This window comes from Agelaius phoeniceus, chromosome 6 (assembly GCF_051311805.1).
Source record: "Agelaius phoeniceus isolate bAgePho1 chromosome 6, bAgePho1.hap1, whole genome shotgun sequence".
NCBI classification, from domain to species: domain Eukaryota; kingdom Metazoa; phylum Chordata; class Aves; order Passeriformes; family Icteridae; genus Agelaius; species Agelaius phoeniceus.
Genome location: NC_135270.1, coordinates 46,526,600 through 46,553,999, shown reverse-complemented (window position 1 = coordinate 46,553,999; position 27,400 = coordinate 46,526,600). Strand labels below are relative to the sequence as shown.

Here is a 27,400-nt window from a genome sequence, read left to right as displayed (position 1 = left end):
AGATGGCTGGAATTCTCTTTCCCCATGCTAAAACTGACCCTATCCATATGTGAATTCACCCCAACATGTGTGAACATGCTCTCTTTTCCATCTTTTCCACACAGCTTTTGAGCATGCAGCAAGTTATGCATACAGGTATATGACCACTCTGTGTTGTATATGCCATTAGTCACTTTGCTGCACATTACACAGCAAATTAAAAATATTTTCAGCTCTCACACATTCAAAAAATGACTTGGAAAATGTATTCTCATATCCTTCAGCATTCCTGTTTTTAAATCCTGAAGTTGTTATCTTGAAACTTAATTGGGAAGAGAGTCCATATGTGCTTGTAATTTGCATTAGAGTTCCACTGCTCTGGATCAATACAGAATTAGCCTTTCCTGGACAGATGCTTAGAGAAATTGTTTAGGTGACTTGTGAGACAATGCAGCTGAGTGAAAGTTCTCAGGTTTTCCTGACCAATGTACCTTCACTTTATTCTGTTGTGTGGTAAGGTATGAATGTACTCTTATGATTACTTAAGGGTGATATCAACCTGTGTTTATTTGTATTTGTAGAGCCTTTAAGTACAGATGGTCTTCTCAAGCAGTTGTAAAATGTGAGATTGTTTTATCTCTTCTCCCTTTCTACCACAAGGGATTTACAGACAGCAAATGTTTAAAAAATGCCACATTTTAGAACCAAGCAGCAGAGAAATATTCAGTTCCAGTAAAGTAAACCTCTGTAAGAATCATGTCCTTTCAGTCTTTACTGCTTTCACCAAACTTCAAATATATTCTTCTGCTATATTTAATTTTTCTCCATTTTTTTCCCCTCCAACTCATTTTTCCCTCTGTGTTTCAGGGACAGAAGTTAATTAGGGCCAGGGTAGGAGAAGAGGAAAGAGATGAAGTTTGAGTCCTGTGTCAAATATGAGGTTGACAAGTGAAAGAAGGGCTTTTTATGATGTGTTTTGGTAATTTCTAGAGGAATAGTAATTAGACTGTTGCAGAATTGTCCATGACAAATGAGATATTGAAAACATAAAGTCTTTTGAAGCATTCTGGAGTGATCTCTTTTGTTCTAAAGTTAGGCAGGAACAATGAAAAAATAAATCCAAGAAAATCGTATTTTATTTGAATAACTGAAAAAATGCTTTTCACCTGTCCTTTTTGTTCTAAAGTTAGGCAGGAACAATGAAAAAATAAATCCAAGAAAATCGTATTTTATTTGAATAACTGAAAAAATGCTTTTCACCTGTCCTTCAAACTACACAGTGTACAAACAAATCATGTTCTATCATTCTGAGAAAATACAGTCATTATTTTGAATCAAAGTCATCACTCAAGAGCAGAGATGAAATTAGAAGTACTTCACACTAAAAAGGAATATGAAAGCAACCTGTTGCTTCATGTTTGATATTACTATATCACACTGCCTACTGGATAAATAATCTGGATATCACTGAATTTATACATAGAATTTATTGTAAAATGAATCGTTCCTCTTAAAGATCAAGCTTAAAGGACTGTTATCACAGCCACAAATGCTGTATCTATGGAATCAATAATCAATGCTCCTGCAAATTACTAGGAATATTTGTGTATATTCAATAAATAAAGCTTATTTGTTTGTATTTCTTTGTATAGGTACAGTTGAATGTAATGTGAGAGATGTTATGAATATTTGTTCAACATATCTAATTGACAGTTCCTAATTAAATCTGGGCTATTCAGAACAGTGGAACATAGGTTGTGGCTGTTACTCCTGCATTTGCATGGTCTTGGTTTTCTTTCACACAAGCTTTGATCAATATCACATTTCAGTTGATGTAGGAGTGGATGGGCAGGTGTATCTGGAGTTCTTTACAAACTATTACAAAAATAGGAAAACTGAGGGGTCTGCTGAAGGCATGTGGGAACAGGCATTATTAGATTAATCAGGTAAGCCTCTCTTCAGTAAAATTGCTGCAGAGAAAATGGAAGTACCTTAAAAACATAGCTTGAAAAAGCAAAGAAGATTTTAAAAGTGCTCAGTCATTTTGCATTAACCCCATGGATTGTTGAAAAATTAGAGAACCTAGCATGTTAAACACAGGATTTTTAGGCTTTGTCCTTCTCCTTTGACAGAGGTATTTATTTTGAAGATGAAGATGAGCATGAGTTGAGTAGGACAGGCTGTAAGGTTTCCCAAAGCCTTGGCAGGTTGGAAGGTTGCTGTTAGCATGGAATGGGTGACGGACAGCCTTCTCTTATTCACAGTTCTTTGTTTCAGACCTCCAGTTAGTAGGGCATTGCCACAGCCGGAGAAACTGCAGACAAATAACGTGGGGAAAAAAAAGAGACCCATAGAGGTAAGAACAATGGGGCTTTTCTTCCTTTAGGATTTTGTTTTGCCAGAAACTGACACACCTATGAACACGTTAAATGATTGTTTTATTCTAAATATACCAAAGGTGGGAATACTGAATAGTAGGTAAAGAGTCGAAAAAGTGGGAGAAAATTTTTTCTTGTGAATAAAAACAAGACTATTTTTCTTTTTCTTGCTAATGAAATGGAGTATAACTCAATTCTTAGTAATCATGAAACCTTAGAACTGGCTGTAGAAAGCAGGATGCCTTGTATAGATAACTGGTTTGTTAAAGGGTGTATTGTTGCTAATAAAACTAAGCAGTAAATATTATTAAATAAATATTGTTGCTAATGAAACTAACTAATTTTTTAATTCCAATCTTCTTAGAATTTTTTTTTAAAACTTCCATTTAAATTTATCATGATAAGAGTTTTAAGAATAATTTTAAAAATTCTATTAATGATGAGTTTAGCTTCAGCACCTGTTTTTTCATTACATGGCAATTGCAAATAAACATACCAATTTTTGATTAATCTGAAGTGAAAATTTCATCTAACCTTGGAAAATTTACCATTCTTTACCAACCCAAATATTGTTGATTCTGCAAAATATTGTAGCATAGTAAACAGCTTTTAGACATCAGCACTCTAGAAGTTTTAAGCTTCTAGAGTAAGTAATTTGGGTTTCTAGATGCTGGCTGGAATTAAATTGTGGACCAGTGTTTGTCATTATTTGTTTCTTAGTGTCTTCTGCATTAAAAGAACTTTATTCTTCACTGCATTTTATTTATTTATGTTCATGTGTATGAGTATCTCTTTCAGTGTATCTATATATATGTCTGTGTGTACTCTATGCACATTCTGCAGCATCCCCTTGAGAGGGATGATGAGGAAAAGGGTGACACAGCTGGGTGTGACAAGAATGAGCAGCTCTGTAAACTGACAGGGAAGGCACCAGCCCAGTTTCTGTTGCCTTGAGTGTCACTTACTTCATAAGGAGATAATTAAAAAAATTAAATCCTACAGAAGAATGTGAAATTCATAACTGCTTTAAGAAATTCATAACTGCTTTAAGGTTTGGTAAATCTACTGATGTGAATATCTTTTTTAGGACCTAATTTTGGAGCTGGTATTTGGGTACCGAGGCAAGGACTGCAGAAACAACGTGCACTATTTGAATGATGGTGCTGATGTAATTTATCACACTGCATCTGTTGGCATCTTGTATAATGTGGCAACAGGTAGGAGAAAACCCACTGCAGGGAAAAGGTTTCTTCACACTCATGGAGTTACAGTTTATAAAGTAATTAATATACTTAAAGTATTGTAAAAGTATGTGAAAAAATATTATTTGTTCCTAAAATTTCAGTCTGTAGAGAATATTCATAATAGCTGTATAAACAAACAAGTGTACTGAAATGCTCCTGGAGGCTGAGCTTTAAGGAAGTGAAGATTTGGTTTTTTTGGTATTAGCTTTCTGAAATTTGCGTGTTGAAATGATCACAGAAATGAAAAGAACTGAACAATGTAATTGTTATTTACATTACAGAATTGTAATTACAATTAAATAACAATGTAATGAAATAACAATGTAATTGTTATTTACATTACAGAATTGTAATTAATTCTGTAATGTAATGAATAATTGTAATTTTTTTTTTTTCTAAGAACAAGTTAACATTTTGATTTGGTTTACTTTTCAGTCATCTGCATCATGTATATTCTTTCACAATAACCCAGTTAGTTTAGATAACTTGGACCTTTAAAAAAGTACACAATGCCATTTGGAGATAGTTAAGCAACTTCATGTGGAAAACTTGAGGGAAATGTCTGGAGTTACTGAGGGCTGTGTGTTGAAGTTCAGATAAATAATGTGGAGTTTCTTTTTTCTGGTCTTAAGCTTCAAAATGCAACATGACCATAATGCTGTTTTCTAACAAATACTATGAAATTTTCAAGCATTGGCCACGTCTATGTGTGTATAAATGTTTTAATTAAAGTTGAACTAGAGTTTGATTTCTTTTTTTCTTATTTTTAGGCTCTCAGTCATTTTACCAGGAACACAATGATGATATTTTGTGCCTCACTGTGAATCAGCACCCCAAGTTTACCAACATAGTGGCAACTGGCCAAGTAGGTATGTTTGTATTTTTGTAAAAAGAATTAACAGCATGCAATCAGGACCTTGTAAATTCATGATAAATCATAAAATATTTGATTATGCTATCTCCGTTTGTATGAGTGTTACTCAGTTACCTGTCCTCTTTATATGTTCCTTTGAGTGTAATTGAATAAAGTTGACAAAAAATATTGAGGCATGAAAGATTAAACTTATCTTTTGCTTGGAGTATTATCAAAACTATTTTTTCAGAAATCTTAAGCCCCATTAAATTAGTCTGGTTGTATTGAACTATCAGTGTTAGACTGATATTGAACTATTGTGTTACACCTTCTGAAGAGTCACTGCCCTTCCAAAGAAGCTGAATAGAGCTAACCTTCATTTCTTAAAATACATGTCAGTCTTATTAGGTTTTACCTCATCAGATAGTTTTATAATACCTACTTGGTGGTTGGATATGCTGTAGTTGTAATCTTAAAGGCAGAACCAAAACCCTAATGGGGTTCCCTACAGATAAACTGAGATATAGAGGGAAAATGTATATATATATTTCATAGTGGCATAAAGGTCTATGAACTAATCAGGTTAAAAAAAAAAAAAGAAAAAAACCCCCCACATTTTGCATTGGCATAGCTGGTAGAAATTGCTGTTTCTAGATTTTGTAGAAGTGATTTTTGTAGCCCTACAATCTGGTTGTAGTTTTCGTATCTTCCATTGGTTCTCAGCAGATTCAAACCCACATTATTTTCTTCAGGGCATAGAATGCAAAAAAACCCCCTTATTTGATTTCAGCCAAAATAACTCTTTATTTCCTTTGGTTTGTTTTAGAAGTTTTATATGAATAAAATCAGTTCTGCAGAGTTTATTACCTGCTTTCCTGTGTCTTTTGGATTTTTAGGTGCCTGTCTCATTAAAATTGACTCATTGATAATAGTAGCCTCTTAGCTAAAATAGCTTTCTTTCCTGGTGAGTTTCTTGCCTCACATGATTTAAAACAAATTTTTAATGGAGATTATTTAAATGGAAAAAATCATCAGCAGATATTTGTCTATGGTTTGAACATTTGCAGAATTACAAACCTTTTATTGCCTTTAAGAATTTGCTTTTTCATCATATTTCTTAATCTGTCCCTGTTAGCCTTTCTGTAGTGGAGGAATGTGAAAATTTTTCTTCTACAGTGTTCATCTTACCCGAGACAAAATACAGGACTTAATCCTTTTTTAATTTTCATAATCATTTCTACATCAATTAGCAGTAGGACAATTCTTAACTGTTTTGTAATGTGGATTAAGGCATACCAATCAGAGGCAGATGACACTTAGAAATGGCATATACTTTTAAGCAGAAAATTAAAAATAAGCTGGAAGTGAGATATCTTAAAACAGCACTTATTTTCTGATTTTGAAGGGATGTTGAGGAGTATATATACTCTATAAAGAACTGCTGCTACTTTTCCTACTCATATGGTTGGCACAAATTTTGTCACCATCATGATTTAAAAAGATTTATTGAATCTTCAGGTACTCACATACTACTTCTTAACATTTTTTCTGACATTTTTTAAAAATATCAATGACATGAAAAAATATGTTTTTCATTTATTTTGGCTGAGAGCGACCTAACATACACCAAAACTAGATTTTTGCGTTGTAGCTTGAAATAGAAATCAAAAGATATTCAATATATTCAATATATTCAATCTATGATTTATTTCTGATGTGACCTCCTTTTGTCAGTAATTATTCATCTTTAACAGCAGTACTGGTGCTGCTGCAATGCAAAAAGATGACATCAAGGTGTGTGTTAAGAAATTACACTGAATGTGGCATATATTTTCTTTAGCACTTATCTTATTTCTGATCTAATTATTTTTCTGCTGCTTTTCCATTACAGGAGACTCAGCAGATATGTCAGGTAAGGGAAACAAAATTTTAACATCTTCAGGTATAGTTAGTCTATCTGGTAGCCATCTGCAGCTTTATAGAGGCATAAGTGATGTGAATTCATTTTTAGTTTATTAAACCCCGTGTATCTGTCAGCACTGAATAGAAGTCAAAACAGCTCAGCATACTGTAAATATAGAAAAATTAAAAATGTTAGAACACACTTAAAAGCTACTCTTGTTGAAGCATATTCCCTTTGTGCTGCTTAGTGATTAGTGAGTTCTAATACATACTGCTGCTGTAGCGTTCCTGGGTATGCTTGCCAGTTTTGTAGGCATATTGGGGCTGACAACATTTGGTTTAGTCCTTCAATTGAGTGTAATTTTAAACATGCATTTCTAAAGTAAATTCTACTGAGGAGGCCTAGGTGACTGAGTGAAAAACAAATCACCTTTCACATTTATGTACAATTGTCATGCAGTTTATTACCATTGATCCAAAATGCTTTTTATGATGTCAGTTTAATTTTTCCTCTATCATTTTGGGTCTTTGACATTTTGACGGTCTTGACTGAGATATTTTTTATTAATATGTTTTTTTTTCAACTGTAATTGCAAAAACTCATCACCATCATGTGCGAATGAGTTCATTGTTGAGTAGCCATAATTGTCTTGTGAAGAATCTTCAGAGATGCATAAATGTGGTCATGTGTAATAGAAAGTGTAATAATCTTCATGTGGATCTAAAGTTTGTTCTGTAAGAACAAATGTACATTGACATCTTTAATGTGTGTTGACTTCTCTTAAATATGGCAAATGGTGCTTGCTCTAAGGATGGCAGGAAGAGTATAGGTACCTTTTCCCACACTTCTAGCCTGTATTTTAAAAAAGCAATGATGATATGGATATTTATATGAAAGAACATCTATAGTACTGTATAGGGTGGCTGGACACTTTCCCTGTCTCATGGGCCTTCTTCCTACTGCAACTTCAGTTTGAGCTTGTGTATATTACTAAATTCTGTTGATGCTGCCTGAAACGAGCACTCTTGAATTTTTTCTTCTTTCTGGAACCATTAGTCTGGAATCCAAGCTGCTGCCTGCTTTCATTAGAAAGTTGAATAGTTATACTTTAAATTTATTGTTGGCTTTTGGCATCCTTGCCAACAATTTTTGCTTTTCTAGTTCAGATTTTCAGTCTTCTACAGTGACGCAGGTGTTCTGGTAGCAGTAATGTTTGTACTAGGCTGGAATGGCAATTCAAGTTTCCTAATGATTTGGTGTAGATTTGGTCCACCTTAGTAAAGATTTTTTCTGTCCTGCCAGCCCACGCTAGCTTTATCTAACTGCTCCCAGAAGGAGATGATGGCTTAGAACATCTCTCTTGTGAAAGTGTTGAGTATACAGGCAGGATTCAGTTTCAGGACAGAGACTTTCAGAAGGACTCCATCACATGGAAGGACCTCAGAGTTCATGTTCTCTGTCTTGCAGATCTTGCTCTGAATGATTTTGTCAGTTCTTATTCAGGAAAACTAGGGGAGAGATTCTGTTTGCCATCCAAAAGAAAACTTTTGGCCAAGGTTATAGAGCATGTGCACTATTCAAGGGTAATGCAGGTCTTTACCAAGAGGAGGGTTGAAGAGTGAAAAACAGTTCAGAGCCATAATAAAACTTTCCCTTCCCTCAGTTTCCCATAAGAACAGCAAAGAGTTTGCTGACAATTCTTGGGAAGTGCTAGTTGCTGTCAACTCCTGCTCTTTCTGTTTTAATGGCATAGCCATTAAATGATCCTGCTGTGGTACCTCTCAAAAGGTAATGCTAACATCTTGTTGCTGACATGAGAAGAAATTCAATTGGGAAATAAAAGAAATGAGGAAGTATGTTCTAAAGACTGTTTCAGAAAAGCTGTGGAATTGTGCTCAAAAACTGAGTTTCATGTGGCTGAAATTTTGCCTAAGTCCCTGTGCCTACTGTTTCCCATCACATGCATGCCTTTGAGGGCCTAGATTTATCTATGAGAAACATGAAGCATGAACCTGAAAGAGAATTTAGTTTGTGTGAGTCTGGATCTGTGACAAAAGCCAGTAACCTTAGGACTCTACAGTCCAATTTATTAGAGATCAGAAGTGAAGAATTTTGAGAATCTTACTGTGCTGGAAATGCCTTAGATGCTGCTCAGAGATTGTAAACTACATATGGATGGCAAGATCTTTTGAGCAGGCATTGCATTTGGGGAAAAAACAGCTGTCATCATGTTAGAGATAATCACATACATTAGTAGCATGGAAAGACATTTTTTCCTGCAGAGAGCTCGCAGTCTAAACAATGCAGACGCAATACCGTAGTTCTATGTCGGTAAGCAAGCTGACAATTCGGCTCATGCTCTCCTAAGAGGACAAGCCTTTCAGACAGCTGGCCATTTTGTAGAAAGGAGATTTTGGCCCTGCACTGTAAACTGATTTCTCTGTAGCCATCAGTTGTCCAAAAGCCCCATGGAGAGGTTACATTCTTGATGAGCAGCTTTATTTATGAAGGTTTTGAGTTAGCATGCTGCTCTATGTTTTAATAAGAGCAAAACAGGAGAGGACAGCTCTTGCTTTTAGAACTTCTGCTGTGCTACACGGGTCCCATAGCAAGTTAAGTAACAAATTAACACCTCTGGTAATGTAATGTGGCCAGCTTGTTCATCCTACCTGATGATCCTGTTTGTCATAAATTGTTTTCCAAATGGAGGCCAAAATCTCTTTTCTTTCCTTTATTTTCCCCCATCTGATCACAGCAATTTTGTCTGATAAAAAAGCATTAACTGCTTCAATAAGGAAATCATTACACATTTTCAAAATGACTACTAATGGCATGTTTTTCCATTTGTGTAGCTACAGCTCCTTCTATTCACGTGTGGGATGCAATGAACAAGCAGACGCTGTCGGTGCTGCGGTGCTACCATTCCAAGGGCGTTTGCTCCGTCAGTTTCAGTGCCACTGGCAAACTGCTGCTGTCCGTAGGGCTGGATCCTGAACACACCATTACCATTTGGAAGTGGCAGGAAGGTAGGAAAGAGACTGGTTTTGCAGAGGGTTTACATTGTTAGAGATATGTTGGCTTGAGTCAAGAGCAAGTGTAACTTTAAAGCATCAGCCGATTAAAAATTATTAAATAAATGCTGTGCACTATGCTCTGTACAACGAGATCTAAAATAGATGTGTTTACCCATTCTAGTGACTGCTGAATATATCTCCTTTGAAACTATTGTGTAAAGGTCAAGATAGTTCACTGATTTCCAGTAAGAATAATGTAGGGATTTCTTTTCTTAAAAACTGTCATCATCATTATGATTATGATTATTATTATTATTATTATTACTATTTATTCTTCTCTAAAGTATGATTACTGACTAGGTTGTCATACTCCTGAAATTATTCCCAAAAGTTGCAAATTGCAGAAATAGGGTGCCAGGATAACTCCTCTATGCATCTTATATAATTGTTGCCCTAAGCTATGCTTCATGTTTTCAGATCAGCTTTGATCTGTATTTCTGATTTAGGCTAAAGAGATTTGAGCTCCTTTCCTTGTCTCCTTTCTGCCTGACAAAGCCATGCCCAGATTATGGACCTGATTCTCTAGTCTTAGAGGTTTACTTCCTCTCTCTTTGGGGATTGCTGTTGATAACTAGTGACTCTCAGAATTTTAAATATCAGCTATTAAGTTAATAACAAATGATCTTTCATAGCTTGTCTGAGATCCTGTGGGGATGGATGCAATGTCCATCCTATACAATCTTAGGTAGGATGAAGGATGTGTGGTCAGAACATGCCTGTGTTCATCTTAAGGGTTGATGCTCATTCAGAATGGCAGCTAAGGATCCCAACTGAGGAATCTTCATATGGGTCAAAATTATTTTAATATTTTTAACCAGAAATATGTCTTTTTTTCAGCAAAGTCAAAATGTCCATTTTCTTTCTGCCAGGTGCCAAAATTGCCAGCCGAGCTGGTCATAACCAGCGTATATTTGTAGCAGAATTCAGGCCAGATTCAGATACACAGTTTGTTTCTGTGGGAGTAAAACATGTAAGGTTCTGGACACTGGCTGGAAGAGCTCTCCTCAGTAAAAAAGGGCTGCTGAGCTCCATAGAAGATGCCCGCATGCAGACGATGCTGTCTGTAGCTTTTGGAGCGGTACGTATTTCAACAAACCACCTGAAAATGCATGAAACCAAACTTTTTTTACCCTTCTGCCTTTATTCAGTTCAGTGAGACTTTTATAATGTGGTTAATGAGTGTATAAATTATTTTACTAAACTCAGTTTAACATTACTAATACTTACCTGCTAGTTAGAACTAGTACCAGCTTTCTTTATAGTAGAAAAGACTATGGGTTTGTATGTTTTCTGGAAAAAAAACATAGATGCCTTGAACTGATAACAAACTGCTTTAACTGTTGTTTAGTCCAAAACGAAACTGAGCCTAGAGTGCAAGAACCAAACAGTAGAAATGAGGCTGATTTTATGCCCACCTGAAAGTGATGGTTTTGTCATTTGTATGTGCTACTGCTCATGGGTGATCAGAGAGCAGCGCTGTCCTGGGGCATTCATTAATGTCAGATGCTGTAAGGCAACTGCATTAGGGGTTTCTTTTGCTTTGGGGGTTTTTGGACATGTGCAGGCCATCTTGCTAAGTTCCACAGCACTGCTGGGTCTGGAGTTGCTCTGCATGAGCAGTACTCATATCTTCAGTACTCATATCCTCTGCTTTGATTGTCTGTATTTCTGTCCTGTTTGACCATCTGACTGTTTGGTCCAGAGTGAATTTACTCTAATTTTGATTTTTGAAACTCTAACTGGGCTGTGGTTGCCTTTTTTTGCTACAGTATTTCTTTTACACAGTGGTGTCTCTCTGATTTATATGAAGGTCTTACAAAACACTAAGATATTTTCCAAATGCTAACTGTTATTGATGCCCAACCCAGGCATTAGTCAGGGGTTTGGGAAACCTCTGTAAACTTTCTTAGGAAGAGACAGGTTCTTAGTGTGAGAATCAGGCTGTATGCTGTGTGGCCTGAAGTTTGGTGTGAGGCTTGAGGATGCAGAGCTTCCAGGGGTTTTGTGAAAGGCTGTGCAAAGTGAATAAAGCCAAACCTTCGGTGTTTTCCATATTTCTGTAGGGAGCAGCTCTGGGAGTTCTCTTGATTTTGTCTCAGAAGCTTGTTCAGCTCCACAGTTTCCTCTTCTGCAGCAGCAAACAAAAGCAATTTAGCCTCTAAATGCAAATGGTGTTTATTTCTGAATGTTTTTCTTCCTACCTTGCTCAGAATCAGATGATGAGTATGTTTTTCCCCTTTTCAGAATAACTTGACATTTACAGGTACTATCAGTGGAGATGTTTGTGTTTGGAAGGATCATGTGTTGATACGAATTGTGGCCAAGGCTCACAACGGGCCTGTGTTCACCATGTACACCACACTAAGGGATGGCTTGATTGTTACAGGGGGCAAAGAAAGGCCGTGAGTCTTCTTTTTTCTTGTTTTTCTGCATGCATATTTTCTCTTTAAAAGTGGTTTGGATTCATCCCATTGACACTGTTTGGGGCATTAAAGGTAGAAGAGTAGTCCCTTTCAGATTCCTGATAAGTATTAAGAAAACAGCAGTCACCCACATCCAAAGTGGAGGTAATCCCATATGAGCTTCAACTAGCTATTTCCCCCATTTATTATAAGAGAAAGCATTTAGTCTGAAATTTAGAATCATAGAATGGTTAGATTTTCTAGATTTTCTTATTGATTTTCTAGCTTCAACACCCATTTAGCTTTAAGCACCAAAAAGTTACCTAGTCCTTGTGGGTTACTTCTTTCACTGAAGATGTACTGAGGTTGTTAAGCCAAGGGATTTGCACAGTTGGGATTGAATATATGAATCATAATTTTTATAGCAATATGATGCATAACTTCTTTCAAAGGAAAGAACTGCTTAGTTATGATGGCAGGGGCAAGCTGTCTTCTCTCAAATCTGAGGTACTGCAAGATTCTTTGTTGCTGTACAGCAAGATCCTGGGGTTGCAAGCAAAATGTCTCCTCAAGCATTTTAATTTTTTTGATGCCTTCCTAGTGATCAGAAAATGCTTCAGCTGTAATATAGTCCATCTGATGACATGATAGTGCCACATTTGGCAGGACACAGGCCACTTATATTTTCAGACTGAACTGAAAACTTATTTACTTCTGTGCCTGAAATATTTCCTTCTACTATTTGTTAATGTTGTTGTGATTTTATTTGGAGAGTGTTCTCTCCACCACTTAGCTTCAGAGGCTTTTAATCACTGGTATTTGACCTGAACCAAATAGTATTGAGTAACAATAAGAACCCAGAATTCATCTCCTGTGGGAAAATGCAGTATTGACAGTATGAAAAACAAATTTTCATTTAGGAAGGCTGTATGCTTTTTTCTGCCTTAGTTGCAGTTCACCAGCCTTGTTTTGGTAAAATCTTCTTGCTGAGTATAATGATCAATCATATGTCAAAACAGTGCTAGTGGGAAGCAAAGAATATATTATTGCAAGGAGTATCAATTTATAATTCATTATCGTTCTTTTAATAATAAAAATAAGAATTGTAAAAATCAGTAATTGTGATTAAACATTCTGAAGTTCTTTGTAAGATTATTCAGTAATCAAAGCTGTAACACAGGCAGCTCGATATTGTGGGACATTGTTTTTTTGTTTCTGTTAGGGGATATTGAAGACAGATAAGACATGTCCCAGCTCAACTAGAGATGCCAGATTTATCCCTGTTTCAATAAACATTATCTTTTTTTTAGAAACATTTTTTTTCAATGTGTTCTATTCTGAAATACCAGGGGATTTTTTTGCAAGTGGGAGGGAAATACTTCGTGTTTGCATAATTAATTCCTATTAGTTGTGTGGTTTTTCTGCTGTATCTGTGTAAGTTATTTTACAGCAGTGAAAATAGTGACATTTTCACAGAAGTGAAAATAATCTGTCATTTATTTCACAGAAGTAAAATACATACCTTTTCTGTTTCTCTCAACTCTAATTTGAAAATCTCTGCCTGTCTGACTATTAAGATGGTGGTTTGCCTGCTTAACTGTTCTTCTGACAAGACAGATTCCCTCAGAGCTGCTCATTCAGACTAAGCTCAGCAGCACCCATCTTTCAACTTGTTCTGTAAAGTAGAACAGGGAGGACTTGGAATCAGTTTGTCTTGCTGGGCTGTGAAGCTCAGCATGTTAATATCAACTGCTCAGGCAAACAGAATCTTTTAACAATTTAAACCATACTAAAATGCCTCATTTGTAGTGCAGTACATTAAATAATATAGTTCTTTCATCCATGAATTGTCCTTTTTGTGGCAGCTGTTGTACTCATGGTTCTTCCTGATGTCTTCACAGTTCAAAGGAAGGAGGAGCAGTCAAGCTGTGGGACCAGGAGCTGAAACGATGTCGTGCCTTCAGACTAGAGACAGGACAGATGACAGACTGCGTTCGCTCTGTTTGCAGGGGCAAGGTAAACAAGGCTGCCTGGCTACAAAATACAGCTCATCATTTGGGGTTGATTTCTGAATATCACATAAATTAGTCCTGCTTTCTCTTCTAGCTAGTATTTGAAATGAAAGGCTAAGATAGAAGGTGTCTACAACTGGTATTGTGGCAGAAAAACATCTACTTTGTGAGACTTCAGTCTTTCTTAGGATAATATTACATATATATTTTTATTGAAGACTAATTAAGGATTAATTTTCTATTTTCTTTCACACTTTTGATATCAAATATCAAATGACAAGCAGTAACTCAGCCAGCATCGTGCTATCTACAGAGCTTTGTACTTTAATAACTCAGAAGAGTTTAAAAAATAAATTTTCTTTGATTATTTGATAATATGACTTAAGCAAACTTTCTTGACAGTACTGTAGCTCTTGATGATATTTTAATTACTGTTCATCATGAGAGGTTAATGTATTTTATCAGAGATAATTCTTTCACTATTGTTTAAGGGCAAAATTCTTGTTGGGACAAGAAATGCTGAAATAATTGAAGTTGGAGAGAAAAATGCTGCATGTAACATTCTAATTAATGGTCATATGGATGGACCCATCTGGGGCCTAGCAACACATCCATCCAGAGACTTTTTCCTTTCTGCTGCAGAAGATGGCACAGTAAGACTCTGGGATATTGCTGAAAAGGTAGGTGTTAGAGAATACTTGTTTAGAGAAAAAAAAATAGGCTTGTGATGGTGTTGCAGACTTGAAACTTGTTTTTTATTGTACTCTGAAAATAACCCATGTAATGCTGTTAGCATGTTAACAAGCTATTAGCATAAGATGCTTTTAAAATATGGACAAATAGTAACAGTTACTATTCTGGGTTTTTATTTCTTCACAGAAGATGCTGAACAAAGTCAGCTTAGGACATGCAGCTCGTACTGTTTGTTACAGCCCAGAAGGTGATATGGTAGCTATTGGCATGAAAAATGGAGAATTTATTATCCTGCTTGTCACCTCTCTAAAAATTTGGGGGAAGAAAAGGGACAGAAGATCAGCAATTCAAGATATCAGGTCAGACAATGTTATTGCTGGTCTATTGTAGTATGCTAGAAATCTCTAATATTTTGCTTTTTAAAAATACAACTCTGTGTTCTGGGAAACATTGCAATGATATTTCAGAGAGCTGGAATCAATGAGTGAATTGTGGAGTTTGTGGGATTATACCAGGAATAAAAAAGAAAGAGGAGGAGGTACATGGAGATAAGAGATAGCATCAGTCAAAACAACAAGGGGTGTGGACCCCAGTGAGGAGTGGAGTTCCCCAGGGGTGGTGGGCACTGTTGGACATCTTGGTGGCAGCAGGGACAGGGGGATGGAGCCCCTCAGCAGGTTTGCCAGTGACACTGTGAGGGTGTGGTGTGATCCACATGCTTGAGGGAAGGGACTCCTAGGAGGTAAAATGAGATCAGACACTTAGAGATGAAGACTGGATTGTGGAGATGATGGAAATGCCAGTCTGTCAGTTTGCACTTTGTTGTGTTTGTTAGACAGGAGTTAGAAGTAAAATTCTGCTTCTGTTTCCTGCATGGAGGAACGGGCTGGTTCTTGTATGAGATAAATTGGTTATAATCAGCTAAGGAAAGTTTTGGAGAGCAAAGTGTGATGGGAGAGAAATATAAGCAAAGAGAGACCTTGCAGAAGAGCTCTGCTAGGAGTCAGGAGTTTGCTGGAGTTGGAAAGCTGTCCCAAGGTATGTTTCAAAGAGAATAGAAATAAAGAAACTTCCCCAGTAACACAGAAGTGGCTGTGAGGGATTTGTTCAGCTCAGGAAGCTACTGAGTTTCAAGACTAGAAAAAAAAACTGGAAGAAAGAAACCATGTGCAAAGATACATTGGGGAAACAAAAGGTTGGATTTACATCTTTTTATGCAGTACATTTCATCTAGAAGTTCTGGCTTCGCTTCAGTTGGAGCACTTCAGTTTTCCATTTTTTAACCTTGTAAGTATAGCACAAGGGAGTCAGAGTGTCATCAGGGGGATGTCACAAGTTGTTAGACCATGAGGGGGTCATGAAATCAGATCATGAACAGAGTTATTCAAGAGATGTTACCAGTTCACTTATATGTGTAATCTGTACCAAAATTATTGCTACTTTCTGCTGGATATTAATTCCCAAAAAAATTAATTTCAAAAGTTATTTTGCTTAGCAGACTGAATACTCTGCATCCCTCTAATTCTGGATAGCAGACACTTGAAATGCAAATTTCTGCACTTCTCAAATATTATAATCTGTTGTAAGTGCCAGCCTGTTCTCATGAAAGCCTTTTATCTGTTCAGGTTTAGCCCAGACTCTCGTTACCTGGCAGTTGGCTCCAGTGAGAATGCAGTGGATTTTTATGATCTGACTCTGGGTCCCACACTAAATCGAATCAGCTATTGCAAGGATATCCCAAGTTTTGTGATCCAGATGGACTTCTCTGCTGATAGCTCTTATCTCCAGGTATCAGTCATTAATGGTTCAAGGTACTGAATGGGAAACATACCTGTGACAGATACTGTGCAAGTATTCTCCTTTGACAGCTTCTAAGATTTGTAGCTAAGTGTTGGAGTATATTGCTGACATCAGACTTACTTGTTGTAGTGGTAAGTGGATGCCTTTAGTTTTGAACAGTTTTCTGGGAGATCAAATACAGAAAATAAGCAAAGAAATGAGAGAGAGATTTCAAACCTCCTGTGATGTGCCTCCCTGCTTTTTTACCTCTGATGCTGATGGGCTATCTTACAAGAGAAAGGACTACAGTCTGTCATTCTGCAGGGCCTGGGGACCTATAAATTCTTTGTCTCTCTGACCAGCATGATGGCATTGCAGGTCTTTTTAGTGCTAGACTTTGTGGAGCAGCACCAAAGTCATGGTGTTGAAACTGCCAACTATAGGAGGGCAGAAGGCATTTCTTAAAATAAACATAAAGTAAATATAATATGCTTTCTATATTTTATTTGCATCTGAAAGGAGAAATAAGCTTCTCTCATTATCAAATCAATATTTACAGCCCAAGAGGAACACCTTTGTGTCAGTTTTAATGATAGAAATTTATTTTGCTTTATTTGTATATACTAATGCACTAACACATACACGCAGAATGTGAGTTGTTTCAGTTATTTTTTACTAATTAGACATTTAAATGTTAAGACCTCTCATGCTTTCTCACTATTGCTTTATGCTTGTATAGATTTTTGAGAATTTTCAACTCATTGACTAAGTTTTCTTGATAGCTGTTACTGTATAGAGTAAAAAGTAACTGTCACAAAAATGCTTTCCAAAGCCCTCTGGAATTATATTTTCATCTTTTGAAGCAAGTTAATGTGTTGTAAATTTTCTGTGGTCAACTCAAAGGTCTCTACGGGGTCTTACAAAAGGCAAGTGTATGAAGTGCCTTCAGGAAAGCAGCTTGTGGACCAGGCTGTGATTGACAGAATAACATGGGCTACTTGGACAAGGTAAATGATTCATGTATTTACACCTGTTAGAACACCTGGAACTTCCAGGAGAAGCACCTACTATTTAAAAGTATATTTAATCCCTTCAGTCAGATATTTTCTTTTAACACACCCATCTGCTCTGGCAGCAGCTCCCCTAAATGCAGCACAGCAAAAGGCAGTACAGAGCAGATTCCTTCAGTACACAGGGGGCAATTATGGAATGATTCAAAAATTAATTACAGAATAAAAGCTATGTAAGGTATGCATGTGTGAAAATAAAATGTAAACATTGCATTTTTATAGAACCAGCTAGAATATGAGATCTGATTTCTATTACCAGACTCTTGTTTTTGCAGTGGTTTTCAAAGTAATTTCTTGGTCTTCTATTTCAGTGTCCTTGGGGATGAAGTAATTGGAATCTGGTCCAGGCATGCTGAAAAAGCTGATGTGAACTGTGCTTGTGTCTCTCACTCGGGAATCAATCTCGTAACAGGCGATGATTTTGGCATGGTCAAACTGTTTGACTTTCCCTGTCCTGAAAAATTTGTAAGAACTTGTTTTTGCATGGTTACAACAAGTACTGTTGATATTAGGATCTTGTCTTGTTTCTCTAGAAGACATATGTTGGAAATATTTTCTTCTCTAAATTTGTAGCTTTTTAGTACCTCCTTATCTCCATAGTCTCATGGCATGCTCCACATCAGAGTTTCCCCACCATTTTCTGCAGAAGCTCTTGCTATAACCTCTTGGAGGTGTTGATATTGTCTGCCAGTCTGCTTTAACATAGTGCCTGCCTAATGAAAAATCTCAAAGCCCGTAGTAATTTCCACATCTCTGATCCATTTGATAGATGAGGAAGATAGATGGTGATTTTAGTCCCATCTGTGGATCTTCATGGATGAAGAGTTTACAGATTTTTCACTAACACTGTTAAATTGTTTCACTGTTTTTTATAATTTTAATTTATAATGGTTTTTAAATTTGTTTTCACTGTTAATTTTCAGGATTTGAGACTGCACAGGGTAAACTGCTCACACAATTGCAGTGAAAATAATTGGTTTTCAGTGTCAGGAATTTTACACAAACCTTGGGAGTTAGTCATCTGACAAGATGTATTTAATATTTTTTTGTTAGCTTGAGCATTCTTTCCAATTTGCAATTGCTCTCTTATTGGCTGACAACTTAATCTGCATTGCAGCTCAATAGTAGTTCTCCTTCAGGAGATCTTTCACATATGATAACCTGTATAACTTTTGAACATTATAACTATGTGATGCAATAAAAAGGTAGATGAAAACTTCATGCCTGTTCTGATTTAGGAGGGTACAGAATATTTAGACTCTCTCATTCTGTTGTTGTTTGGGGTTTTTTTCCAGGCAAAACACAAACGATTTTTAGGTCACTCTGCCCACTTAACGAATATTCGCTTCACAAGTGGAGACAGATACGTGGTCAGTGCTGGAGGGGACGACTGCAGGTAGGTGTTCCTGCCCTGGCTGCCACAATCTGCACAGCACTGCACATGGCCTGTCCACAGCAGTGCAAGGCTAAGTTCAGCCTTCAGCCTTTTGTCCATGTGCTTGCTTTCCTGTTCATACACAGAGAAAAACGTATTTGTGACAAAATAAATATCCCAAATGTTAATATGAACAGCTAATATTTAATAAGTTAAAATGTTCACATGAATATTCAGAACATCATACTTTTAATAGGAAATTATTTTAGCTGTGTCAGCCATTTCTTTTAACAACACTGTAGTTTTCTATATCTCATATTTAATATCTTTTTGAAAACACAGCTTATTTGTTTGGAAGTGTGTGCATATGCCTCATTGAGAGAGACATGGAGACTTGCAAAGAGGAAACTGCATGAAGTACCAGGCATGAAACACCCAGGATTGCAATGTGACATTCTGCTGTGCCCTGCATGCGTGAGAAATGACCCAAGACACAGAGCAGTCTGTCTCTGACAGACAGGACCTGGAGTCTGCCAGAAGGATGGACACACTGAGGCTGCTAGTTTTGCTTCAGTGTCAGATAATCTGGGTTTGTATTCCACTCACTGCCAGATGTTGAAAACAAAATATGTGGATGAAAGGAAAAAGTGAATTGTTAATCAATGTACAGTTTCACAGCAAGTTCTTGGGGTTTTAATCAAGAGATGCTATTTCTGACCTAGTGCTGTACATTGATCTATTTTCAGCATGAATGTTTTTCCTTTAAGTTTTGAGATCTAAATAGCATAGATAAAAAGAGTATTCCATATTTTATTACTGAGAGAGACCATATATTAACTCTTAAATATATAGTATTTTAATAAATGTTTAATTATTATAATAGAAATTATATTTCTATGGCTGGTCAAAAGGAAACATCATATCTGATGAAGCAGAAAATAATAGAGTTGATTCCTTGTGACTGAAATATTTCTGTATTTAGAGGCCTGGGTCACAGTCATGTCTGGTGAAAGCCGTTGGATATGCATGATCTTCATGGCTAATTTAGTGTTTTTGTTGCACTTAAACATTAAATTAGTTCTATGAGCAAAAATAGATTTGCTCACTTTGCGAGTGCCTTGCCCACTACCTAAAAGTCTAACTCCAATTTTTGCCTTGTGAATAAAAGTATTCTCAGTGGAAGAGAGATTATTGCTGTGTTACTTGACTGGGCTGTGAGCCTCTCTGCTGGAAATGAGGACCAGGGTGAGGATTTTGTAGTCTTTTTGTCGATAAAGTTTGGGATGTCAGCAGTGGCAAAAATAGAATTTCAGAGCAATATGAATTGATTTTATTTTCTCAGCATCATAGGGGAGATTCAGAGAGAACTTTCTGAGCATTATATTTTATACATTTGAACTTTTAATAGAGTTAGGACTAGCTGGGAGATGTCTCTATTCAGATTTCTCTTCTGACTGTAAAAATGTCCAATCATCTGCTTCTTTGAATGGACCTGCTGTCACCTCGAGCATTTATTCTATCCTGCAATGTAACTGAGATTCTGAGTTGGAAAAACATTTCAGTGATAATAAAATCCTGAACAAAGCTGTGTTTTGGGTACAAGTGAGGAAGGTTTCATCAGCTGTTTGTCTAAATCATGCCATAGAGAAACATTACAGATAGTTAATTTTCATGCAATATAGCAGGGATCAAAAATCACTAATTGTCAGCACTGCTTCCATTGTGGCATTCTGCTGTGCACAGAAAGCTCTCTTTCTGTGTAAGCCAGCATTGCTTTGACAGTGGCACTTGTTTAGGTCAGTCAAGAGGCTTTGGTGTTTTTCATCTCTTGCATTTTCTTATGCCAGATGAAAAAGAATTAAACCTCATTTCTTCTTGTAATCATCTTGTGTGCGTGTTGGTTACAGAAGGAATGGGAGGGATTGCAGGTAGAAGAGAAGGAGGAGAAAAGTTACAGAGCCAAACTTTTGTGCTCTCCTTGTTATGTGCTATACAAAACTAGTTACCCAACTGTCTTAGCTAATATATTTTATATATCAATCTATAGTGAATATTTATTTTAAAGAAGTTAATGAACTAAACAGTTATCAGGTTTCTCAGCATGCTGGTTCTTAGCAAAGTCTTGCCAGTCATGCAGCTGCTATTCTACAGGAGCAAAAACTCTGAGGGTTTGGTCATGAGTGTACAAGGAGATTTTGGCAGTAATGTTTTTGAGTTTAGGGGAATTGCATATGAGAATTGTGATTCGACCTGATGTATCTCATAACCTGTTTCCTGTCTGTCTGTTGTATGTGAAAATTAGTCTCTGGTGTTTATGTCTTCTCTTTACTAGAGAAATGGTTTGCAGTGTGCTCTTTTATGGCTGTGATTCTATCCCTTATTAAACACATCTGTGCAGGACTTTCGGACTTGAAGTAAGATTTGTCCTGCCTCTACTTTAAAGTTGCCTTTTGTTGGATCAAGATGGATGACTTTTAAGAGCTCACTCATAGTCTGTCCTACTCAGATTGCCAGATCAAAGTCCAGATGTTTCTGTCTCTGAGTTTTCCCCACAAAACCCTAGGCTCTGCGAGCTCTTCTGTAGGCCTTCCCCCAGTGAAGGAGCTATGTGGATCAAGAGGGTTTGTTCCTCCAATCCCTGGCACTGATCCTCTTCTCCTCCCTCCCCCTATGTCCTTCATGAATGCTGTGCCTCTCCACTGATAATTTGTCCATTGGTGCTTTTCCCCTGAGGAATCCCAAAGGCCACACCAGAGCTGAAGGATGAGCAGAAAGGGGTGGAAGGGACTGGGCTGAGGGCTGCAGCCTCCAGGTCTCCCTGCTTCTTCACTCTCTTCCTAACCTCACTGCTGCTGTAAAGGGCTGGCATGGGAGCTGGAAGCTGAGGAGCTCTTTAAAAACTAAACTGCCAGCATTGTTCCTCCTCCTCCTGCAGCCTGTATTGGTAGCCAGTGTTTTCCCTGGTGAAACTGCTCTGTGGTTTGCCAAGTAAAAATGGGAGCAGCCAGCTGGGAATGATCACAAATGGTGAGGAGAAGAGTGAGCAGAGGCTCAGTCGCAGTTTGGAGCATAAAGTAGCTGTGATTCTCTGCTGAAGGGAAGAGCTGGCTGCAGCATGGCCCAAGCTGGCAGCTTTATGGTGTTTTTGGTCTTTTTGTCTGTGATGGTGCTTGCTACTGTGCCTCATTTGCTGTTTACATTAAATGCTACTGTAGTAACTTGCTAATTGTTGCCACCCATGCTTGAAGCATGTGTACATGGGAACAGGCTGCCTGTTCTGATAGGCACTGGAGCTCGAGGCTGGGTGCTCCACAGAGAAGTCAGAGGAGGACAGAACCCTGTAGGATAGGTCAGGGAAGAAGCTGGAATGTGGAGGGACCAGTGACAGCCTTTCATCTGGAAGCATCAGAGGGAACAGAGGGCAGGAGGGCTTTGCCTGAAGCTGGAGAAAACCTCTTCTGCACCAGGGAAGGGGAAGCAAAAGGTCTTTGTATAATTTAATAACTTACAGTGGATGATTCTTTACTGTAGCTTGTCTTTTTGGTTAGCAGCAAACACGTATCTTTGGGATCTTTAGTCAGCAATATTTTTGGTAATAAAAGAAATTAACTGGAGAACTGAATAAAAATAACATTTCAGTTAATAAAATAAATATGCACTTGAAAGCTAATAAACATAATTAGAAAAAAAAAAAGAGAATAAGGAAAATCCAGCTCCTAGGAGCAAGGAAATATAAAAAAATAAACACATTTAGAACTGAAAGTTGCCATAGTGCAGTCAGGTTAATGCTAACCTGCACTTGTGCCATCAGAAAGCAGGTCCAGCAGGTGAGGCATCTCCTCAGTCTAAAACAAGGCCAAAAGAAAGGACTTCAGTACCAAGAGCAGGACTTTGATAGCATTCAGGAGTGGCTTAGTTTAAAACCATGATCCAGTTCTCTCAGCTGCTGCCTGAAGCACCCGACCCCACTGTTTGGGCTGAAGGAAAGTTTGCCAAGAGAGGCAGTGCCCCTGAGCACGGCCATGCAGCACCTCCCCTGCCTCAGGATCCCACCCAGCCTGGCTGGATGTGCTGGGCAAGGCGTAAGAGTGTCACCAGCAAAGGATCTTGGCTTCAAATTACAGCATTTAATTGGGCAAGGTGGCATGTTCCCTGTTTCATTATCAGTGTCAGTGACCGGCCTTAATCCTGAAAGTGTTTGTTTTTAATAATTCTGTTAACATAAGCTATAGAGATGTCATCTTGTCAATGTTTTGGACAAAGAGGAGCATCCTGTAGACCCTAAAGAAAGGGAAGTAAGACTGCAAATCACAAAATGAATTGCCACATCAGTGATGTAAACACCCCTAGTTGCATTGCATTTGTGTGCTTTTTTGTTCTGAGTGGGGTTTTATGCTTCCTTGCAACTGGATCTGTTTTTCTAAAATTTTTAGCAGCATTTGATTTCTCCTCATGTGGATAGATCCATGTGCTTGCCAAAGCCTGCTGTCATTCTTCATGCCATTCACTGTTGGGTGATTACACCAAGCCCATTTATTTTGTTGGTCCTGCCTTCTGCTCTTCACTTAGCTTTGACTTCAGACTTAAACTCTATATATCTCCTTTTAGAAATACAAACAGAATAGTTTTAGGTGTCTAATATGCATAAAAGCCACAATAGGCTTCCTTGCCAAAATCATTTGCATCTAAGAAGTATTAGCTGGTTTTCTCAGTCTATTTGATGCTAGAACAGGTGAACACTCATCATACTTTTCTCAGTTTACTATCAGTAAACCCGTCACAACCTTGATACCTTGATCTGTTTTTTTTTGTTAAGTGTGAAATCAGCAATCCAACTCATTCACTACTTCTTTGGAAAGGAAGTGGAAAAAAAGCACGGAATGTGTGTTCTCTTCTCCACCCTTCTGTTTAAAACAAAACAACAAAAGGCATAAGGTCTTAGCATGACAACGGTAGGCAATTCTTCTAATTTCCATAATGCTTATAATTTCCTCTGCTTTTTGGAATTATGGAACATAGGGTGGAAGAAGCAGTAACAGGAAACCAGTAAACAAACATGGAGAAAAGGCAGAAGAAAGGAAAGCAGAGAAAGGAACACTCAAAAATAGGCAAAGGCAAAAGATGAAAGAAGTGACATGGGTGGTGGTGAGTGGCAAACATCTTGTTTCAACTGGGAAGCATTCAGTGGCTGCTTGGGAAGTGTAAGGACTGGAGAGCAGCAGAGTGCTCAAGGAAAGGCTGCAGGGCATTTTGGTTGTTCTGTTTTTGGGAAAGATGTAGCTACTCCCACTCCCATACCTGTGGGACACCTGTTCAGAGCTGAGGTGAAGCAGCAAAGCACAGGTTACACACAGCTGCAGTGGATACAGTGGAACAAAGAAAGTGCTATAAAGACAGAAGTGCTCTGTAGTACTGAGAGCTCAGGCAAAAGAGTTGAAGGATGTGTTTTAAAAGGCTACTTATCTTTCTACCTAAACCAAACCTGGATTGTTTTAATAGGCCTCTTCTGGAAACGTTATTCAAACAAAAAATATTAAACCAAAGAAACATTATACTTCAGAAAACTCTTCTTAACCAAGCTGTTGCAATTACTGCCTCTCATTTCTTTCCTGTTCAGCAGTTCTTGATTCAGTTCCCAGGCATTCACAACAGTTAAGATGACAGACATGAAGGCTGTGGGCTCTACATTTAACTCAAGGTGTGACAGCCAGAGGAATCTGCAGAGGGTGGTTCAGATCCTACCTGAGCCAAATTTTCCTTCAGTGGTTCCATGCCATGGGCATTCAAATATTGAGTTAGTCCGGTGAAAGTAATTAGAGCCAACAAATACATCTGATTATATAAATCAGTATCTATCGGAGAAATAAATCAGCATAAAATTTTATTTTATCCCATTGTAAACCATTACTAAAAAGGGAAATAATCATGGCAAGCTTCATGTAAAAAACAATCCAAGCCCACTATAGGTGCTGGTTAGACAACTGGACTTGTAGCAACTCTTTGTAAGAAACACAAAATTTGTGCATGAATAGCAGGACAGATCCTTCTCCACTTGCAAGAGGGCAGTTGTGTTTGGGACATGAGAGGCAGGATGTTCCTATTGCTTGGTATGTTTGGGTTTCTCTTCCAGAAGCCACCATAGGTATTTCCTTAGTTTCTATTGCTGTTTGTGGGGTACCTTCAAGACCCTACAAAGTGATTTTGCCCTTTGCAGCACATATCTTGCTTAGTTTGGGCACTGATGTCATGTGAGAGCTTATTGAAAAACAGAAAGAAACCAAAACCTCAAATGTTGTTTTTTAATGCTATCCCCCAAAGTATTGTCATGTTCCAGTGATGTGATCTGTATGACTCGCACTGTTTGTAAAGGAAAGCAGGTTGTATCCACTTAACTACTAAGTGGCACCCACATAATGGGTGTGTGAAACCAGAGGATTAAGGCCAGTTGTGCTTTAGCAGTTTTCTAAGCTGAAGGGACAATTGCCCCTGTTCCATTGTGTGTGGTGCTCATAAAGCTGGTGCTGCTTTCAGCTGCTCTCAGTGGGGCTGAGGAAGAAGATGAGGCCATAAGAATAAAATGTAAATTATTGTAACTAAGCGTTGCATTGGTGGGTTCTGAAAAAGGGCTGTAGTAGAGGGGTATTTTAGTTTCAGTCCTCTGCAGGATTGTAAGCCTTTAGGGTAAAAAAGGACATGTTTATGTAATATTCTCCATTATTCCTTCATTAGCTTTGGCTCTTACTACTCTGCCTCCTTCCCACAGAAGCCCCTGTCCCAGCTCCCTCCTCCCAGCCACCAAATAAGTTTATTTTTCCAATGTAGTGGCTGAGAAGGCCAACTTTAACCACAGATTTGCTGGTGGTTGTTTGTAATGACTAAAGCCAATCCTAAGCATTCTGTTGCTGAAAATTAATTTTCTATTAACTTAATTGCAAATTCTTGAGACGGGGGAGAAGGGGGGATCTATTAGATCCATTCCATGGATCTCTCCATGCAATGGAGCTGGAAGTGGTACTGCCATAACACCATGATTTCTTCAACCACCAGTTGCACCCAGGACATGTGTGACACTGCATTCTTTTGGAATCCAGTAAATATCCTTTCTAAAGGAACTCCAGGCATGAACACAGACACACATTGCATGAAATAAAAATGGTTTCCTGTACTTTTGTGAAACGTTGGTGCTGTTGGGTAGTACTTCACACATTTCTGGTCTGTTTTTCCTTTTCTTGCTACTATGTACCCTGGTGTTGTGATTTCAGGTGCAAAATAGCTTGATTTTTTTTTTTAAGCAGTATCTGGTAATTAGCTTAATTTCTGCTTTTTAGTTCAGTTATAGGTATACAGAATAAAGTAATGGAAAAGCTGCATTACTGATTTGTGAAGCAAGTTAAAGCATTTTTAATGTAAAATTCCATATTAGAATACACTCCAGCCCAAAATGATAACTAACTTGAAAATGTAATAAACAAAGTAAATGCATTAGAACTATTTAATTTTTTTAAAAATGCAGGTTTAGCTTTGTAGCTTGGTTTGTTCACTGTTTTTAGCAGAGGAAAAGCTTTTCTCACACTGAACACTGTGGGTTGGTGACAGCCCAGCACAGCAGTGGAAATGCAGCAATGGAGATGGTCCTGGTCTTCTGCTGCCCTTACAAATTCTTGTCTCCTCATCTCACATGGAAAATAGCTTCATGGTGGCAGCTATTTCTGCAAGGGACAGCCAATGAAGGCATTGGGAAATTCTGTAGAAAAATAATGTTCTTTGCAGTCTTTCATCTGGAAACCCATTCCAACAGTGCTCTGTGCAACACCAGAGCACATCCTCTCCTCTCCTCTCCAGCCCCCTGTCAGGTCACCTTACAAAAATATTTTACTGTAGTTCTTTAAGCTTAAAATGCAGTTGTCTGTTCAGATTTGTTGTTTCATTATGGAGTGTGTCAGATAATCCCTCTTGCTTTAACAAGAAAAAAAAAAAGAAAAAAAAAGGTATTTTAAACTAGTCCAAAGGTATGGTCATATATTATATGGATCATGGGTTTAAGTGTACTCCATTTTGGTTTCCACCATGAACATCTAATTCCTGTAACAATGTTGTATGTTTATTTAAAGTATATATATATATATAAATATATATATAAATTAAATGTCAGATTTTTGCATTAATTAAGATTTTTTAAAATTTGAATATGAACTTTGAGTACTTTATTTAAAAAAAATTAAAAATACTTTTCCTGGAGTGTTAAGTTTCGGAATTCAAGACTATATTTGTCAAATTTAAGTTTAAAATATGTAGCTATCATTGTTTTCTGATATTGAATGTAAATATTTGTAAAAAGAAATTCTTTTGTATATTTTTGTGAAAATGTAGTTCCCCAAAATATAAAAAACGATTTAATAAAAAAGTGCATTTATGTTACTGTTCAACACTTTTCATCATTTTAATATCACTGAACTGTATTTATGGGCATGTGTGTGCATTATTTTTCTAGAAGGAGAAAACCACAGTATGCTCAGAAGGAAAAAAGAATTCCTTAGAAGTCCAGTGGTACTTTCTTTCTTCTGGGTATAAATGGAGACATCTCAGAGTATCTATTTTCAAGTGAAGCGGCAATTCATAGGCTTTTTAAGTGGAGAAC

General features: G+C 37.4%; 1 protein-coding gene across 6 annotated transcripts in view; it reads left to right on the top strand.

Moving 5' to 3' along the window:
• EML5 (EMAP like 5) overlaps positions 1–27,188 on the top strand; it is a 98,765-nt gene extending 71,577 nt beyond the window's left edge. For 2 of the 6 annotated variants that reach the window (XM_077180597.1, XM_054634765.2), the window contains exons 28-42: positions 2,257–2,335; positions 3,445–3,574; positions 4,372–4,470; positions 6,346–6,366; positions 9,210–9,383; positions 10,301–10,509; positions 11,676–11,833; positions 13,735–13,849; positions 14,337–14,525; positions 14,725–14,897; positions 16,164–16,326; positions 17,221–17,324; positions 17,699–17,852; positions 18,683–18,783; positions 19,105–27,188. In XM_077180597.1, the coding sequence (XP_077036712.1) occupies positions 2,257–2,335; positions 3,445–3,574; positions 4,372–4,470; positions 6,346–6,366; positions 9,210–9,383; positions 10,301–10,509; positions 11,676–11,833; positions 13,735–13,849; positions 14,337–14,525; positions 14,725–14,897; positions 16,164–16,326; positions 17,221–17,324; positions 17,699–17,852; positions 18,683–18,783; positions 19,105–19,141 (1,906 nt within the window). In that variant the 3' untranslated portion in view covers positions 19,142–27,188. Of the gene's footprint in view, positions 1–2,256; positions 2,336–3,444; positions 3,575–4,371; positions 4,471–6,345; positions 6,367–9,209; positions 9,384–10,300; positions 10,510–11,675; positions 11,834–13,734; positions 13,850–14,336; positions 14,526–14,724; positions 14,898–16,163; positions 16,327–17,220; positions 17,325–17,698; positions 17,853–18,682; positions 18,784–19,104 lie in introns of those variants that run through there. The other 4 variants (XM_054634768.2, XM_077180598.1, XM_077180599.1 and 1 more) reach the window with 4 other exon arrangements.
• Positions 27,189–27,400: the final 212 nt, after the last annotated feature.